This window comes from Rutilus rutilus (genome assembly GCF_951802725.1).
Source record: "Rutilus rutilus genome assembly, chromosome: 1".
In the NCBI taxonomy this organism is placed as follows: Eukaryota; Metazoa; Chordata; class Actinopteri; order Cypriniformes; family Leuciscidae; genus Rutilus; species Rutilus rutilus.
The window spans coordinates 65,497,341-65,513,934 of record NC_140209.1 but is presented as its reverse complement, the minus strand read 5'-3'; the positions used below and the strand labels follow the sequence as shown (position 1 = coordinate 65,513,934).

Genomic DNA, 16,594 nt, shown 5'->3' with positions numbered 1-16,594 from the left:
TAGGTTCGGGGACCTTAGGAGGCGACCATTCGAGGCCCAGGTGTTCGACGGCCATAGTGAGGAGACGGAGAAGCTCGTTGTCCACACTGGCGTGGGCCCTGCTAGACTCCCGAGTCGAAGAAGAGGCGGAACGGAGAGAACCGGACCACTCTTCGCTGTCCGACGCCAGGAGAGAGCAGTTGTCGATGATGGCGTCCTCGTCCACTTCATCCCCTGAGGCGGCGGCAGCGCGGGCGGGAGCCGGCGGCTGTGCGTCGAGAAGCGGGGGCGGAGAGGGAGAGAGCGAGGCTCACGGGAGAGGCTCCGGCGAAAACCTGGCTTGCACGTCGGACTCCGGTGGTCTCTGTGAGCGGCGTTTCTTTTTACGTGGCCCAAGGACAGTAGGAGCAGTGTTAGCGTCAAACAAGGCGAGTCGAGCCCGCAGGGTCGACATTGGCAGTTCTTCGCAAAACTCGCAGCCGCCCGAAGACATGGCGGTGGCTGCATGGTCACGTCCCAGGCAGAGAGCGCAGATCACGTGGCGGTCTCTGTCGCTGAGGTGGGCTCGGCACGAGCCGCAGGAAATACGAGGCATTTTGAATCAAACGCCTCGGCTCTTTTAGTAAAAGTGTGTCGCGGCGGCGAACACACTAAGAAGCACAAGTAAAAAGGATACTGTCGCCGGATAGCGAAGCAGGCACGGATGGCTGAAGGCGGCGAAGATTCGTCCGGCTTCCTCAGGCGCTGTTCTCTGCTTGCAGGTGCTTGTTTCGACGGCGGCGGCTTCTCTCGGAGTGCAGCGATGCGGAGAGCTTCGCTGAAGAGACGGAAAATTTTATACGCTAAGCCACCTCCCATTCTGGCGGGCTGTCTCGCGCGCGCGCCCTCATTGGGCGTGACGTCACGCCTGGCTCACTGATAGGCTGATGCAGTTGCCGCGGAGCCAATGAGCACGCTAGGTAGCTTGCTCTAGGTCTGCTAGCTGCTGCACTGCGTTGACAATAATTAAAAAATTAAGGATCATTTTTTGGCTTCATCTCGAAAAAAGATGACTTTACCCGAAGCGTAAGCTTACTTACGCAATACGAGAGAACCTCTCGTAAGAGAACACTATTTAAGACACTTTAACAAAGTTAAAAGATTACTTTCTTTGCATCTTGAATTACACTTGTTACTTGTTATACATGTTAAAGTTCTGAACCTTTGTGCATTCTGTGTTCATGTGTCTCTTACTCTACATGATGATACTCACACAGGGTCAAAGGTCACTGCTCCATCACTGAATTTTGGGGGCTCTTGCCTCTTCATGGACTCACAGTTGGATCCTGGAGAAGCTGCTCTCTTTCTCTTCCTGTTGTTGAGACTGAGAAAAAAAACAGAAATATTTTAAATAGTTTCTTTGCAGGTTTTTTGGGCAACAATGCTGTAATTTATAGAGCAGTATGTGTATTATGCATAGTTTTAGAGAGAAAACATGTTTTATTAATGGTAGGGTAAATGGAGCTAAAGGCAGACTGGGGTATAATGTGCGTTTTTGATAATTTTCACAAAGATTTCATGGCCCACCGAATATTTTGTTGTATGAATAACAAACTGATGCAATATATCATAAGAACAGACCATTTGCTTTTCAGTTAGTTTGTATGAGTCATTGTTAGTAGTGTAGTTTACCTGGGGTTTTCGTATGTTCCTGGTTTATAACATGCCTTGATCTCGGGTCTGGATTGTTTATGTTTTGCCTTTTGTTATTAAATCTGTTTAAGCATTTGGATTCACCCTGGCCTTATCCTTGCACACCCGTTAGAGCGGGTAAGTTTCATGAAGAAAGCAACATTCTGAGCAAAAAGCTGAGAAAGTGACTAGCAGCCTTGTCATCTGACCTGAATACTGTCCGCTGATTCGCTAAAACGGACTTATCGGGTTGTGTTCACAAACAACAAGGGTGCTTGTCGGTTTCTGCTGTAAAACATGAACTTGCGATGCCTTGAGAATGGACAATACCGACTTGACAAAACGTGTTTAAAGCCCTATTCGGACAGGACTAGTTTAACATGGAGAGGTGGGGTAAAGTAATAATTACCAGAGCTTCTCTGTGATTTTAGTCCCGTCCGAATGTGAATCTCAGTAATCATTACAGACAATGTGAGTAAAGATTATATAATAAAAATAATTTGTTACATTTATATGGCGCTTTTCTAGAAACTCAAAGCGCTTCACATATGAAAAGGGGGAATCTCCTCAACCAACACCAATGTGCAGCATCACCTGGATAGTTAGTTAGTTAAGCTTTATTATCCCCCATGGGGCAATTTAGTTTACAGCCAGCAGTCACATACAACGTACCATCAACACAAAAACAAAAACAAAAAAACACATAATAAAATAATACATTAAATACACTCATTAATTTAAAAAACTAATCGCTCTGGGGATCATGGACTTTTTAAACCTGTTGGTGTTACCCCGTGGAACATTATAACGATGCCCGGAAGGAAGCAGTAAAAACTCTTGGCACAAGGGGTGAGAAGGGTCAGCAATGATAGCCTTAGCCTTCCTCACACATCTGACCCTATACACCTCGCTAAGGTCATTTAAGGCAATTCCAGCAATTTTTCTACACACTTTAACGACATCATTTAGACGGTTCTTTTGCTTCTCCAAGAGGGAACCGTACCAACAAATAAATGAAAAAGTAAGAATTGATTCAATAAAACAAAAATAAAACATTTTCATTAAAGTAGTGTCCAGGTTAAAATTCCTAAGTTTCCGATAAAAGTACATACGTTGATAAGCCTTCTTGCAGACAGCATCTACCTGGGACTCAAAGCGCAACTTATTGTCAATGACCGTCCCCAGGTATTTGTAGTTCTCTACCTGATACGCAGCCTGGCTGTTGATAATAGCAGGTAGAGGAGACACTGGTGACCTGCCAAAATTAATGTACATTTCTTTAGTTTTGTTTACATTTATGTTTAGAAAGGCAGTTTCACACCACTCAACAAAATCTGATAAAACAGGACCATGCCCACAGTCTTTCTGACTTAAAAGTGAAACGATGACAGAATCGTCTGCAAACTTAACAATATGACGACCTGGATAGCTGCTCTGACAATCATTAGTATACAGGACAAATAAAAGTGGCGACAGTACACAGCCCTGCGGAGATCCGGTTGATGACAAAAGAACATCCGATTGGATCCCATTCACCCTGACTCGCTGAGGCCGCTCTGTTAGGAAGTCCATCAGCCAACTGATCAAGCATGGATCAATGTTGAAGCTTTGTTTCAGTTTATCAGCTAAGACATGAGGCTGAATACAGTTAAACGTGGAAAAAAATCAACAAAAAGCAAACGGACCAGAGAACCTGCCCCTTCGAGATGTTTAAAAAACAGATTTAAAAGTGTTCCCGTAGCATCATCCACACCTCGACCTGGTCTATAAGCAAACTGTAAAGGATCCAATCTGTCCTGCACGGAGTCCATTATGGCAGTCTTCACCAGTTTTTCAAATGATTTCATCACCAGGGAAGTGAGTGCTACAGGTCGAAAGTCATTCAGTAGCTTTGGGACTTTGATTTTTGGGACTGGAACAATTATAGAGTCCTTCCAAAGAAGAGGGACCATATGCAACTGCAGTGATAGATGAAAGATGTACGTGAAGATATCCGCCAGCTGCACAGCACAGTTTTTAAGAAGTCGTCCTCCAATATGATCAGGACCAGGGGCCTCATTTATAAAGCTTGCGTACGCACAAAACGGGGCTGAAAACATGCGTACGCCAGTTCCTGCGCAAAAGGTGGGATTTATAAAGAAAAACTTGACGGGAAAATTTGCGCACCTGCACGCAAACTCTGACCCATGCGTACGATTGTTTTGGAGATGGAGCACTTTGGCGACGCCGATGGTGAGCTGGAGTTAAATGTATTTTTGGTCACTTTTATACAGAAAATCTAAAGAAAATCAAACATATACAGAAAGATTATACAAATACAATTTCAATCACCAAGCCTGTCACTTGAAGCAAATATCCATTCCTTCTTAAATGTCCGCGCCAGCGAGCGTGTTGAGCCGTTTAGTGAAACTGACGCAAATAACAGTTTAAATAAATAAAATACTATAAAGATTTATATTAAATATGCCATTCAAATTAATGGAGTTAAACACTTAAACATGAAATCATTACTGAAGTTACAACATTTTTTTACAATATATTAAATACTTTTACATTTTTAAATACAATTCGGCAAGTGATTGAGAAAAACTTTCTCTGAAATGTATTTTACACTATTTGATTTATGTAGGCTATTCAAAAACAAGGCAAGGATAGACAACTACTTGATTTGTATTAATGTAATGTTTCTTGTACCGTTTATATCATTTGCATATGATATGTAGATGAGGATCTGCATAGTAAAACTAGGCGTTGTAAGCTCCATATATGGTTATTTCAGGTGGAGACGCATGTACGCACAATCTTCCGCTGACTGGGATTTATAAAGTGAATTCTGCGCAGGTTCTGGCGTACGCACGGTTTTATAAGTCTGAATATTTTTTTGCATACGTCATTTTTGGCTTTCGGGCGCACGTACACTTTTAGTAAGGTTCCTACGCACAGTTTTATAAATGAGGCCCCAGGGCTTTTCCGCTCTTTGACTGATCTAAAAACTTTAATGACAGCACATTTATCGATGTGAACATTAGGGGGAGTACAAGCAGTATCCTTATAAACAGACACCTCTTTGCTGAAATTATGCTCATCATAACGATTAAAAAAAACATTAAATTAATTTGAAAGTTGTTAGTCATTTATCCCATTAAGTGAGACTACACTCTTCTTTGTTGTCATACCCATCATATTTTTCACACCTTCCCATGCAGGACGTGCATTACCTGCACTCAATAAGTTTTCAACTTTATCTTTGTAAGCAGTGGTGTAGTGGTAAAAAAAGAGGTGGGTAAACTATAAATTCTGGTGGACCACGACGTGGTCACCCGGAAAGGTGGGCCACTGCCTACCGGTGTATGTGTATCCTGATGACATCGCTATAGGCTATCATTTGATGGTACTACCAAGGGTATCACTGGTTGTTCCCTCATCATAGGTCACACAATCACTATTCAATTCATACATTAATCTAAGTTCTTGTTAAAGAGACTCAAAAAGGAATAATATGGTTGAAATCTATAAAGTTTACTAAATCACAAAAATATTTAAGAGAGATAGAGAGGGAGGCTTATATCCAGGGCTTCCAATGCAATGCACTTGTACATAATAATTAGGGATTTGGGATTATTTTCACAGTCGATTAATCTGTTGAATATTTCCTCGATTAATTGATTAGTTGTTTGGTCTATCAGAAAAATGTGGATCAGTGTTTCCCTGTAAAAGGGAAAAGTCTTTAACCTGGTGCAGGCTTGATTCCCTCTGAATCTCTTGTACAGTTGGGTTTTGACATGCTCCCTACATTAAACCAGCTGCCTGTAATGAATAATAAAAAAAAAAAAATCTATTTTTTTGCATCGTTTTAATGAGTTCCTGTTGCGGCTGCGATCAAGTTTCATTCTCGCGCAGCTTGTTTAGTAACTTCACGAGCGTGTTTTCTGCTACGTGTGTGCGCCGTTCTCTTTGTTCCGTGTGTGCGTGTGTGTGTGTCGGCGCGCTGCGCTCTCTGCTCAATGTTCTGCTCCGTGTTTGCGCTGCGCGTTCTGCTCTGTCGTTAACGGCACAAATGCTCGAATCATGTACCGATCGGCGATCACGCACTGGAAAAGCAAAGTCCGCTCAAATAACGTGAAATTTAGAGGTGGATAAACGCAATGTAGAGGTGGATAAACGCACTTTGGAGGTGGGCAAACGCTATTTCCGAATTTTGGGAGGTGCGTAAACGGCGTTTACGTGCGTTTAGCCTCCACTACATCCCTGTTTGTAAGCGAACTTTGCAAGTTTAAGTTCTCTCTTAACTTGCTTTGAGAGCTCCCTATATTGTTTCGTGTCTCCTTGATTAAAAGAGATATTCCTCTGATTAATCAGTTCCTTGATGGATTTTGAGACCCACTGTTTATTATTAGCATAAATTAAACGGGATTTCTTAGGGACAATCATATTTTCACAAAAAGAAATGTAACTACAAACCGTTTCTGTTAATTCATTTATATCCATGCAGGCATTCTTAAAAAAGTCCCAGTCAGTATCAGCAAAACATTCTTGTAGATCCTGCACCGATTCATCCGACCAAACAGGCACCAGAGTTCGCTCAGGCTTGTTCCTCTTCAAAACAGTTTTGTATGTTGGAACAAGATAAACAACACTGTGGTCGGACGCACCAATAGGAGCTCTCGGGAGTGATTTATATGCTCCTTTGACTGTCCCAAAACACAGATCAAGACACTTGGAATGCCGAGTCGGGCAAGTGACATATTGAAAAAAGTGACCAAGTGCTTTCCCGGGTTTGCAGTGATTAAAGTCTCCCATTAAAAAAATCGGCGCATCCGGCGCTCGCGCTTAAACTCTGCACTGTTTTGGTCAAGATTTGTGTTGCGATGTCAGCGTTAGCCCTGGGGTGTATATAAACCACAGTCACAAACAGTTGTGGAAATTCCCTCGGCAAATAGAATGGCCGTAGCGACACCGCTAAAAGCTCAATGTCTGGTGTACACAAGGACTCACGAACGATGACTGTACTGCACCAGCGTTTATTAATGTATAAACATAAACCACCACCCAGTGACTTACCGGTCACCGCGGGGTCTCTGTCAAGACGAAGGGGTACACCAAAGCCATCAATTTGGATGATGCGACGGCAGCCATATTGTGCCAGAACGCCCACCACACACCAGCTTACTGGTGGAGAGGAGACAGTGATGAAGCCAATCAGTATATGGGGATGATTAGGAGGCCATGATGGACAGAGGCCAAGGGGCAAATTTGGCCAGGATGCCAGGGTTACACCCCTATGGTATTTATTTTAAACCCCTAAAATCCCCACTGTTGCTCTCAAGCCAGCTTTCTTATTCCTGATATGATTTAGTGCGATTTTAGCAGATTTTTGAGCAGTAGGTCTCTCCCCATTTGTCTTTTCCTCTCCATCAGAGTAATCAGGCGTTAACTGTACATGACTCATTTCTCAGGCATCTTTAGAGCTCAGTGTTCACCCAAACAAGTGGCACCATCACACACAAAGCCCAACTCAAGGAGGGAGAATTAGAGCCGAATGTAAAGATCTTCTGTCTCCCTCAAAGCAAATCTTTGAGTCTCCAGCAAGACCTTCCTTTCAACAATCTATTCTGATCTTTTCACATTTTGTGAAGAAAAACAAGACAAAGTGGAACGTTCAGTTACTCGTCCAAATGTCTTGTTTACTGTAACTCCCAACAATTGTAAAAGTAGAATATTCTGGCTCTGAGTGCATCAGAAAGATATGTGGCATTATAAATACAGTTTTTATACATAAAAGTTTAGGGGCCCAAACTTCTAGTGCAGGCTGCATGTACGTATTATGTTGTTCAGTTTTTTCATGAAGAACGTACTGGGATTGTTAATGACCACAGAGAGTCAGGACCTCGGTTCAACGTCTCATTCAAAGGAAAAAGGTCAGGAAAAATGACCTCAGGTAATACTAGTCCCGTGCGAATAGACCCGCTGTAAATATATATGCAAATATTTCATCATTTCCTGTTTATAAGTAGTTTTCCGTGATTTTTCAAGTATGGAGACGCTTGAAAAAGCATTCAGTTGCGTTCTAGATTCTGGGACAAGTCTGGCAAAACAAGTGTTTTCCACACACCATTCAGATCAGAGAGAAGATCGAAAGCACTTGTTAGAGGCACGAAACATCTTTCAGCGTTAGGTAAGTGCCTATGACCAACACAATCCAATCTGAAGTTAATTAATACATCGTTCGACCAGACATAACTGTTTTATATCTATATACAGTACAGGTCAAAAGTTTGGAAACATTACTATTTTTAATGTTTTTGAAAGAAGTTTCTTCTGCTCATCAAGCCTGCATTTATTTGATCAAAAATACAGAAAAAATAAATATTATTGTGATATATTATTACAATTTAAAATAATTGGCTTTCAATTTATTATACTTTAAATTATCATTTATTTCTGTGATGCAAAGCTGAATTTTCAGGATCATTACTCCAGTCTATCACATGATCCTTTAGAAATCACTCTAATATGATGATTCATTATCAAAGTTGGAAACAGTTCTGCTGCTTAATATTTTTACATAACCTGTGATACTTTTTTAGGATACTTTGATGAATAAAAAGTAAAAAAAAAAAAAAAAAGGCAAATTTTTTAAAAACAGAAATCTTTTGTAACAACAATATACACGACTGGTCAGTCATTTGGGGTCAGGTTGTTTTTTTTGTTGTTGTTTTTTTTGGAAATAAATCAATACTTTTATTCAGCAAGGATGTGTTAAATTGATAAAAAGTGATAGTAATGAAGATTTATATTATTAGAAAATATTTTTTTTATTTTGAATAAATGCATTTCTTTTTAACCTTTTATTCATATATTAGGCAGCAGAACTGATTCCAACACTCATAATAAATCAGAATATTAGAATGATTTCTAAAGGATCATGTGATATATTTTATGATGGATGTCACATGTGACACTGAAGACTGGAGTAATGATGCTGAAAATTCAGCTTTGCATCACAGGAATTTTTTTTTTTTTTAAAGTATATTCAAAAAGAAAACTATTATTTTAAGTTGTAATAGTATTTCACAATATTACTGTTTTTTTTTCTGTATTTTTGATCAAATAAATGCAGCCTTGATAAGCATTAGAAACTTCTTTCAAAAATATACAAAAATCGTAATGTTTCCAAACTTTTGACCTGTACAAAAAATATAGCTGTACAACCTATAAAGATAGGTTGTTTGCGCACGTGATATCAGGAAGCAACACACATGAGTACACGACAGGAGGGGGGGGCGGCGGTGTGTAAATTAAGTTACTCCTCCCACTTCTGCTAGTTTTACTGAGATATATTATCTCGTGCGAATTGGCCATTAATATTACAGACATTATTACTTTACTCCATCTACCCTTGTAAAGTTAATCACGTCCGAATAGGGCTTTTGATTCAGGAGGTGCTATATGTGGAGGATAACACAGCAGTCAGTTAATTTTTTATTTTAAAAATGCCGTTTATCAGTTTTTGCAAATAAACTCTTAATTTATTAACAGTGAATTAGTCAATTCATTGCTATAAGTTCACTTTCAAAGTTGATGCCTTTTGTCAGTTATAGTTTATTTATTTGTGTCTACTTTTTTAAAACGGTCAATAAACTCACAGACACACTGGTGAAGTGAAGCAAAGAAGAAACAATATAGAAGTAAGAATCATAACTACAATGTGTGTGAGTCATTGATGTTTATTAAATATTTTGAGGAGCTACTTTAGAATATTTTAACTGGAACGGACCACTAGTGGGAACTTTTTAATTTTATTTACATTTAATGCAAGTTCAGTGTAACACTTTATTTTTACTACTGTTGTGCTTGCTTTCACTTCAGCAATAAAACCCTACATGTCTTTTATGGAAAGAGGCCAGTAGCCAGAAGCATTCATGAAATTAAAACCCTTCAAGTTTTTAAATCACCAAATGGAGTTTGAATGTCACCTAGTGGCCATATTGGCTACTGCGCCTAAAACTCCCAGAGCATACTGATAGTTTGAGACAAATTTGAAAGACAACTTGGTTGGATTTACCACTTTGACTTGCAGTTTTAGGTGCCCAGGCACAGTTTTAAATTAATAGAAAATAAAAATAAATGTAAAGCTGCACATTAAAGGGATACTTCACCTCTGGAAAGATGAATGTGTATTTAAAATGGGTCATTTATGTAGAAGAAATGTGAAAATTATTTTTGAATTTGGAGCTTTCTAGACTGAGAAAAGCCAGAAAATGTATTTTTGGCTTATGTGGATGAAAGACAACAACTCCCAGAATGCACTTGCTTCGCTGCCCTACAAGGCCACTCCTACCGGTAAGAGATTGCAGTTTAAAACAACAAGGCTAGGCTACTAGTGAGTCTCCGTGGTGACGAGTCTGTCCGGGATTTCGAGATCGCCCAAAATGTCCGGGATTCGGCTTCAGCAGGACGAGGCTGGGGACCACAGGAGAACGGTGAGAGGCCAGTGGTGTGATTACTGAGAGTGCATACCGGTCTCGCATCTCTCACGGAGGAGCGGGAATTTTAAAAACGCACATCAACCGATCACTTGTTTAGCGTTCATGTAAACACTACATTCAGATTCACCAATCGGAATGAATTCAGTTAGACTAAAACAAAAGGTGTGCATGTAAACAATGAATGGCGACTGCAGAAAGCAAAAGCCAAATCCCGGACCAGAGTTTCCGCTAGAAAAAAATGGTGCCGGTCAAATATCGCCTCTTAATTAGTCAAGTTGAGGAAAACTGGAGGCAGGCTATGTAACTTAAAAAATGACATAATCAGGCCGTATCGAATGCAACATTTTTATTAGCCTAACTTTCAAATAGACGGAAAAAACATGAACGTCCGATTGGCGTCAATCAACGTTAACAAACCAATCCCCCTTCCCCACATAAAATATCTGAAGCCTATTGTTTTTACTCAAGTTTTTTTTAAGTGAATTTCGTTTTGTATAAATTGTATCTTAATTTTAATAATTTTTTTATCAACCAATTGCCTGGATTTAATAAATAAGCAAATATAGCAGACGATAGGCCTAATCATGGAGGCGCCCGAGCGGTCACTTGCATTGCTCATGATCTGGCGCATCTCATCCTAATTTAACGAAACTCAGCGTAGGCCTCACAGACATGAAATATATCTTAAGAAAGCTTGAAATGTCTTTTTAACAATTTAAAACGAAAGAAATAGGCTACTCTCTGATTATGTAATCCATGATGTGCATTTCTCTCTATAGGCGCGTTCACTACGGAGATGGTGATCGTCAACTTCATCTTTACAGCTGTTGTTGCTGTTAATAAACTAAAAATAATAGGCCTATAATTTTATTAAACAATAAACTAAATGAAATTGTATTAAAAAAGCAACAGCAAAAAAATCCTGTTTAAGGTTTTTTTTTTTTACCTATGCTAATTACACATTAAATTCAGGTAGGCTACTGAGTCGCTGTCCTCAGTGCCCAGAAAAGCGCTGAAACGGAGATGAAGGGGAACCCATTTTATTTATTTTTTGGCTTATTTTAACTGGCCCATTCCGTTTTCTGGAGGCCCAGCTACAATCAAAATCCTGGCGCCGCTAGTGCTTCGCAGCGGTCTGATATCAAGAAATAACAGACCGCATTCCACATTGGAATTCAACCAAGCCATGTAATAATGTTTAATAAATAGGTAGAGCCTGTTCCTTTATAACATAGCCAAAGGTCGGTGTATTTTTGCTTTATACATTTTAGGTTTATTCTCAAATTCAGATTGTGTTAGGGGGGCGGGATTATTAGGCAATTTTAATCGGACAATTTGACCGGAGAGATTTAATTTTGTCGGACATTTCATTTTTTTTTCGGACAATGTCCGGCAATCACCGGACAACGGAAACCCTGTCCCGGACATTTTGGACGATCTCGACAGCCGGACATGTCCGGGAAAAAGAGTATGGTAACCCCTTCTACTCAGCTTTCTCCTACTACTCAGCTTTCTCCACAGAACAAGAGCCTGCTAGCTTAGCTCTCAAAGAAAGACGGCTGACACTGTGTACATTCTGTGAGTGAGATTCCACCCTCTTTGGGCGGGTTGAGAACATGCAGAACAGCCCCTACTACTGGCTGTAGTCTTTAGCCTCTGGCCAAAAAATCCTCTGATGACGCAAAATTACGATTTTTGCGTCATCTGAGGATTTTTTTTCCAGACAAAAAATACATAAAATCACTCATCTCAGGGGGATATGAGGGTGGAAAGCACGGTAATTCGAAAATACTACAGGTTTTCTACTAATACAAAGCTTAATGCTAAATCCTGAAGTATCCCTTTAAGTTCAGCATCCATTTATATATGTAATTTTCCAGTCTATGTTTAAGAATAGGATCGCCAGGTAAGAGGCAAATGAGGCTAACTAGTTATCTGGATTCCAAGACTATCATCTATAAATATATTAAATTTAGATACATATTTTATATAGCCTTTTACCCTTTATTTTAACAACTATTTGTGCAGCCATACACACACTTGTAGCCTAGTTTTTAGGGGCGATTAATATAATATAATATAACAACATAACATAACATAATGTAATATAATATAATATAATATAATAAGCTCCAGCAGAATCTGGAACGGCCCTGAACTTCATGATACTCACACAGGGTTAAAGGTCACAGCAGGTCCATCGCTGAGATTAGGGGGCTCAAACATGGAGTGGTTACTCTTCATAGACACACAGCTGAATCCTGAAGACGGTCCATCACTGAACATAGGGGGATTACGCATGGAGTTGTTACTCTTCATGGACACACAGTTGGATACTGGAGATGGTCCATCACTGAGATTAGGGGGCTCAAACATGGAGTTGTTACTCTTCATAGACACACAGCTGGATACTGGAGATGGTCCATCACTGAGATTAGGGGGCTCAAACATGGAGTTGTTACTCTTCATAGACACACAGCTGAATCCTGAAGACGGTCCATCACTGAACATAGGGGGATTACGCATGGAGTTGTTACTCTTCATGGACACACAGTTGGATACTGGAGATGGTCCATCACTGAGATTAGGGGGCTCAAACATGGAGTTGTTACTCTTCATAGACACACAGCTGGATACTGGAGATGGTCCATCACTGAGATTAGGGGGCTCAAACATGGAGTTGTTACTCTTCATAGACACACAGCTGAATCCTGAAGACGGTCCATCACTGAACATAGGGGGATTACGCATGGAGTTGTTACTCTTCATGGACACACAGCTGGATACTGGAGATGCTGCTCTCTGAGTGTAAACAGACACCTCCTCCTCACACACACTCATTTTAAAGGTATGGTTCTCCTCCTCTCTCTCCTCACACACACTCATTTTAAAGGTACGTTTCTCCTCTTCCTCCTTGATGTGACACTTTATTTAAAGGCCTGTATGTGGACACAGAAAACATGCACAAAAAACAATTGAATTGACACATTTTATTTAAGTGGCATTTAATTCATTTTAACTTTAGGTCAACAGTTTTTTTCTCCAGTTAATAGTGTTTGTTTGTAGAGCAACATGTCGGCCACACTTTCAAACACAGCAGCCTCGTTTAAACACTGATTCACCTTCACCTTAATGACACTGCTGAACTCTTGCAGGTGTTTTTCACAATCCGTTTATTCGTCTCGCATTAAACAAATATGATGTTATTGTTATGTGTTTATCCTGCGACCACACTTTCGTTCCCCAGTCTAACTGCGTCACTAAACACACATTATAATATTATAAAAAATAATTAAATACATTTAAAGTCAACCGAGGATTTCAACATTAAACTAATATTCTCCTGTTAAAGGCAAAAGTAGGTGCAAGTTTAACCATTTTAAGTTAGGCCTAGATATTACAAAAGCAACTTTCCACTTTACCGTGTTTTTGAGTTTGAGTTCGTCATAAGGTCTGTTGAGACACAAATACTCTATCGATATTACAGCTATGAAAAATGTAACGATCTTACTGTCACATTTGAAGTGATTGTTGATTTTCTATCTTCTGAAATGTCGTATTTACAATCATCGACTGCTTTCGATTTCACTGTGAGACAGGTAAATGTCACAGGTAAACATCCAGCAGCTCCTCCTTCTTCTTTGATTTTATGGCGGGTAGCACCAACATTAAGGTGCATTATCGCCACCAACTGTGTTTGAGTGTGGACCAGAATTTACCCATTTCATAAAAAAAAAAAAAAACTCTAAATTATCTTAATCAGCTCTGTTCTCTTGAGATAAAGAAATAAACTCTCTTGTCCATAAGTAATTATATTTTTAAGCTTTAATTCATCCATTCCCATCTTTCTAAGTTCATTTTTCATTATTTCTCATTCATTAGTACAAACACAAATAACATGTTCTACTGATTCCTCTACTCCACAATGCTCACATAATCCTGTTGGATGTTTATTTATTCTTTTTAAGGTTTTATTCAGCATAGTATGTCCAACCCTTAATCTGGTTAAAATATTTTCCTCTTTGCTGCTTCTTTTAGTTATCCTCACTACTCCTACTTCTCGTTGTATTTCATAAAGATGACGTCCTGTATTTACTGTATCCCATTTATGTTGCCACTCTTTCGTGGTATATGCTTTAATTACTGCTTTTGCTTCATATTTACTAACTGAAATATTCATGACCTCCTCATTTTCCAAAGCCTGTTTTGCTAAACTATCAACCTTTTCATTATCATTTATCCCTCTATCCACTGTAGGGCTGTTGCTATTGCCATCATCTCTACTGTGTATACTGATAAATGATCTGATGTTCTCCTATTAACAGAAATGTTTAAGGATGGAATACCGAAAGCAAAACCTGTTCTTCCCGTATTAGCATCTTTAGATCCATCCGTATATACTGGGACAAATGCTTGATATACAGTTTGTAGTCTATCTTCAACAACAGCTACAATGTTTCCAGATTCTTTCATTAACTCTAGCATATCAAAATCTATGAGTACTGCAGGAAACAACCAAGGTGGAGTTATTGATAATGCTACTGTTGAAATGTATCTTTTCTGACTTAAAATCATTTCTCAAGCTTCTTTGTCACTATTCCATGCAAAACACTTCCGTTTAGACCTTTCCTTTTCCCAGCACAGAAAGAGTGCCTTTACTGTTGGATGACGGTCTTCTGAATGACCTTGAAGATTTACCCAGTAGTTCATCATTAACTGCTTTCGTGTGATTTGTAATGGCATTTCACCCACTTCTCCCTGAAGAGCAGATACAGGAGTCGTTTTAAAAGCACTACAACAAAGTCTCAAAGCTTGAGCCTGTATCACATCCAACTTCTTCAACAAAGCTTTTTCTGCCGAGTCATTACAATACTTCCATAGTCTAACACTGATCTTATCAATGCTATATAAACACTTTTCATTGCAACTCTACTCGCTCCCCATTCTGATCCTCTTAGATATCTCATCACATTTAAAATCTTTTTACACTCAGTCAATCTTTTCAATATGTTCATTCATAAAGATGCTTTAACTTGTTCAATAGTTTGTCCATAAATCTTTATTTCTGTATCAATGCCTCTTTTCTGAGTGAATTGTTTTTGTTAAAACCTGAATCCCCATGAACATGGCAATTTTTCTACTGCTTCAATTGCCTCTTGTATTTTTCCTGTGATATGATTTATATTCCTTCCCCGTCACAATGCCCCGTCATCAGCAAACAGTGAATGCCTCATGTCTCCATGAACTTGAGAAAATACATTATTTATCATAACTGAAAAGAGTATTGGACGTATGGTGCGACCCTGGGGTGTGCCATTGTCTACCATATATCTTCCAGATAAAACTTTCCCAATTCTGACTTGAATAAATCTATCAAATAAAAAATCTTTAATCCAATTATAAATTCTACCTGTTATTCCTTTCATATCAAGTTTGATCATTAACCCCTCTTTCCAAACCATGTCATATGCCTCTTCGACATCAAGACTGCCATCACTGACTCCTTATTAACCTGAGCTTTCTTAACATCTGTTTCCAAACATATAATGGGGTCCATAGTTCCTCTTCCTCTCCTGAAACCACTCTGATGAGAAGATATAATTCCTCTACTTTCCAAATAAAATGCTTTTCTCTCTGTAATCATTCTTTCCATTATCTTTCCTATATGTGAGGTCAGTGCTATTGGCCGATAATTCTCTGGATTTGACGGGTCCTTTCCCAGGTTTCCTAATAGGAATAATCATTGACTCTTTCCATCCAATAGGTAACTTTCCTTTTACCCAAACTTCATTATAAAAGCCTAACAGTTTTATAGATGCCAAAACACCCAAATGTTTTACAATTATGTTGCAGATTTCATCCTTTCCAGGAGATGTTATTCCAGCTCTTGCTATTGCCCTCTTCATTTCTTCCATAGTGAACAGCGCATCCCTTGTACTATTAGTTTCCTTCCGCCTCTCAATCCTTCCAGAATAAACTGATTTTGTTAATTCCCTTCCTCTTTTTCCCTCCTCAGTTAGATTATTTGAGCTTCTGATTCCTCTCATGCTTTTACTCATGTCCCATACCTCTCAAAATCTTTTTTTTTTTTTTTTTTTTTCAAATGTAAGAAATATTAACCATTTAAACGGTGGCTTTTGCGTTCAAAGTCCACATTTCACTTTGCTGCCACCTATTGATGAACCATTGCAGCATGAAAAGATTCAAGCTTTCAGGTGCATTCAGATTTATAGACACGCACAGGTTGACAAGGACCAGTCCGTGCCCACTCTTACAGAGCCCTGGTTTGTTTTGTCTAATAATCTCATCTGTTTGTTTTCAGGTTTTTGTACCCATCCTTTATCACTGAAATATTTTACAAATCAATCGGTTCTTTTAAGAGCCGGTTTCTTTTTCCTCCTCGCTCTCTCTTTCTCTTTTTCCCTCTTTCCCGTGTTGTATTTCATTGTGCTTTT

The 16,594-nt window shown here is 39.3% G+C and overlaps 1 protein-coding gene across 1 annotated transcript in view; it reads right to left on the bottom strand.

Moving 5' to 3' along the window:
• The window catches only part of LOC311295014 (NACHT, LRR and PYD domains-containing protein 12-like), a 127,572-nt gene extending 114,494 nt beyond the window's left edge, over positions 1-13,078 (bottom strand). Inside the window, exons 1-2 of the mRNA XM_084416182.1 lie at positions 12,313-13,078; positions 1,232-1,342 (exon numbers count right to left, since the gene is read on the bottom strand). Coding sequence (XP_084272308.1) covers positions 1,232-1,342; positions 12,313-13,025 — 824 coding nt within the window. The 5' untranslated portion in view covers positions 13,026-13,078. The remainder of the gene's footprint in view (positions 1-1,231; positions 1,343-12,312) is intronic.
• Positions 13,079-16,594: the final 3,516 nt, after the last annotated feature.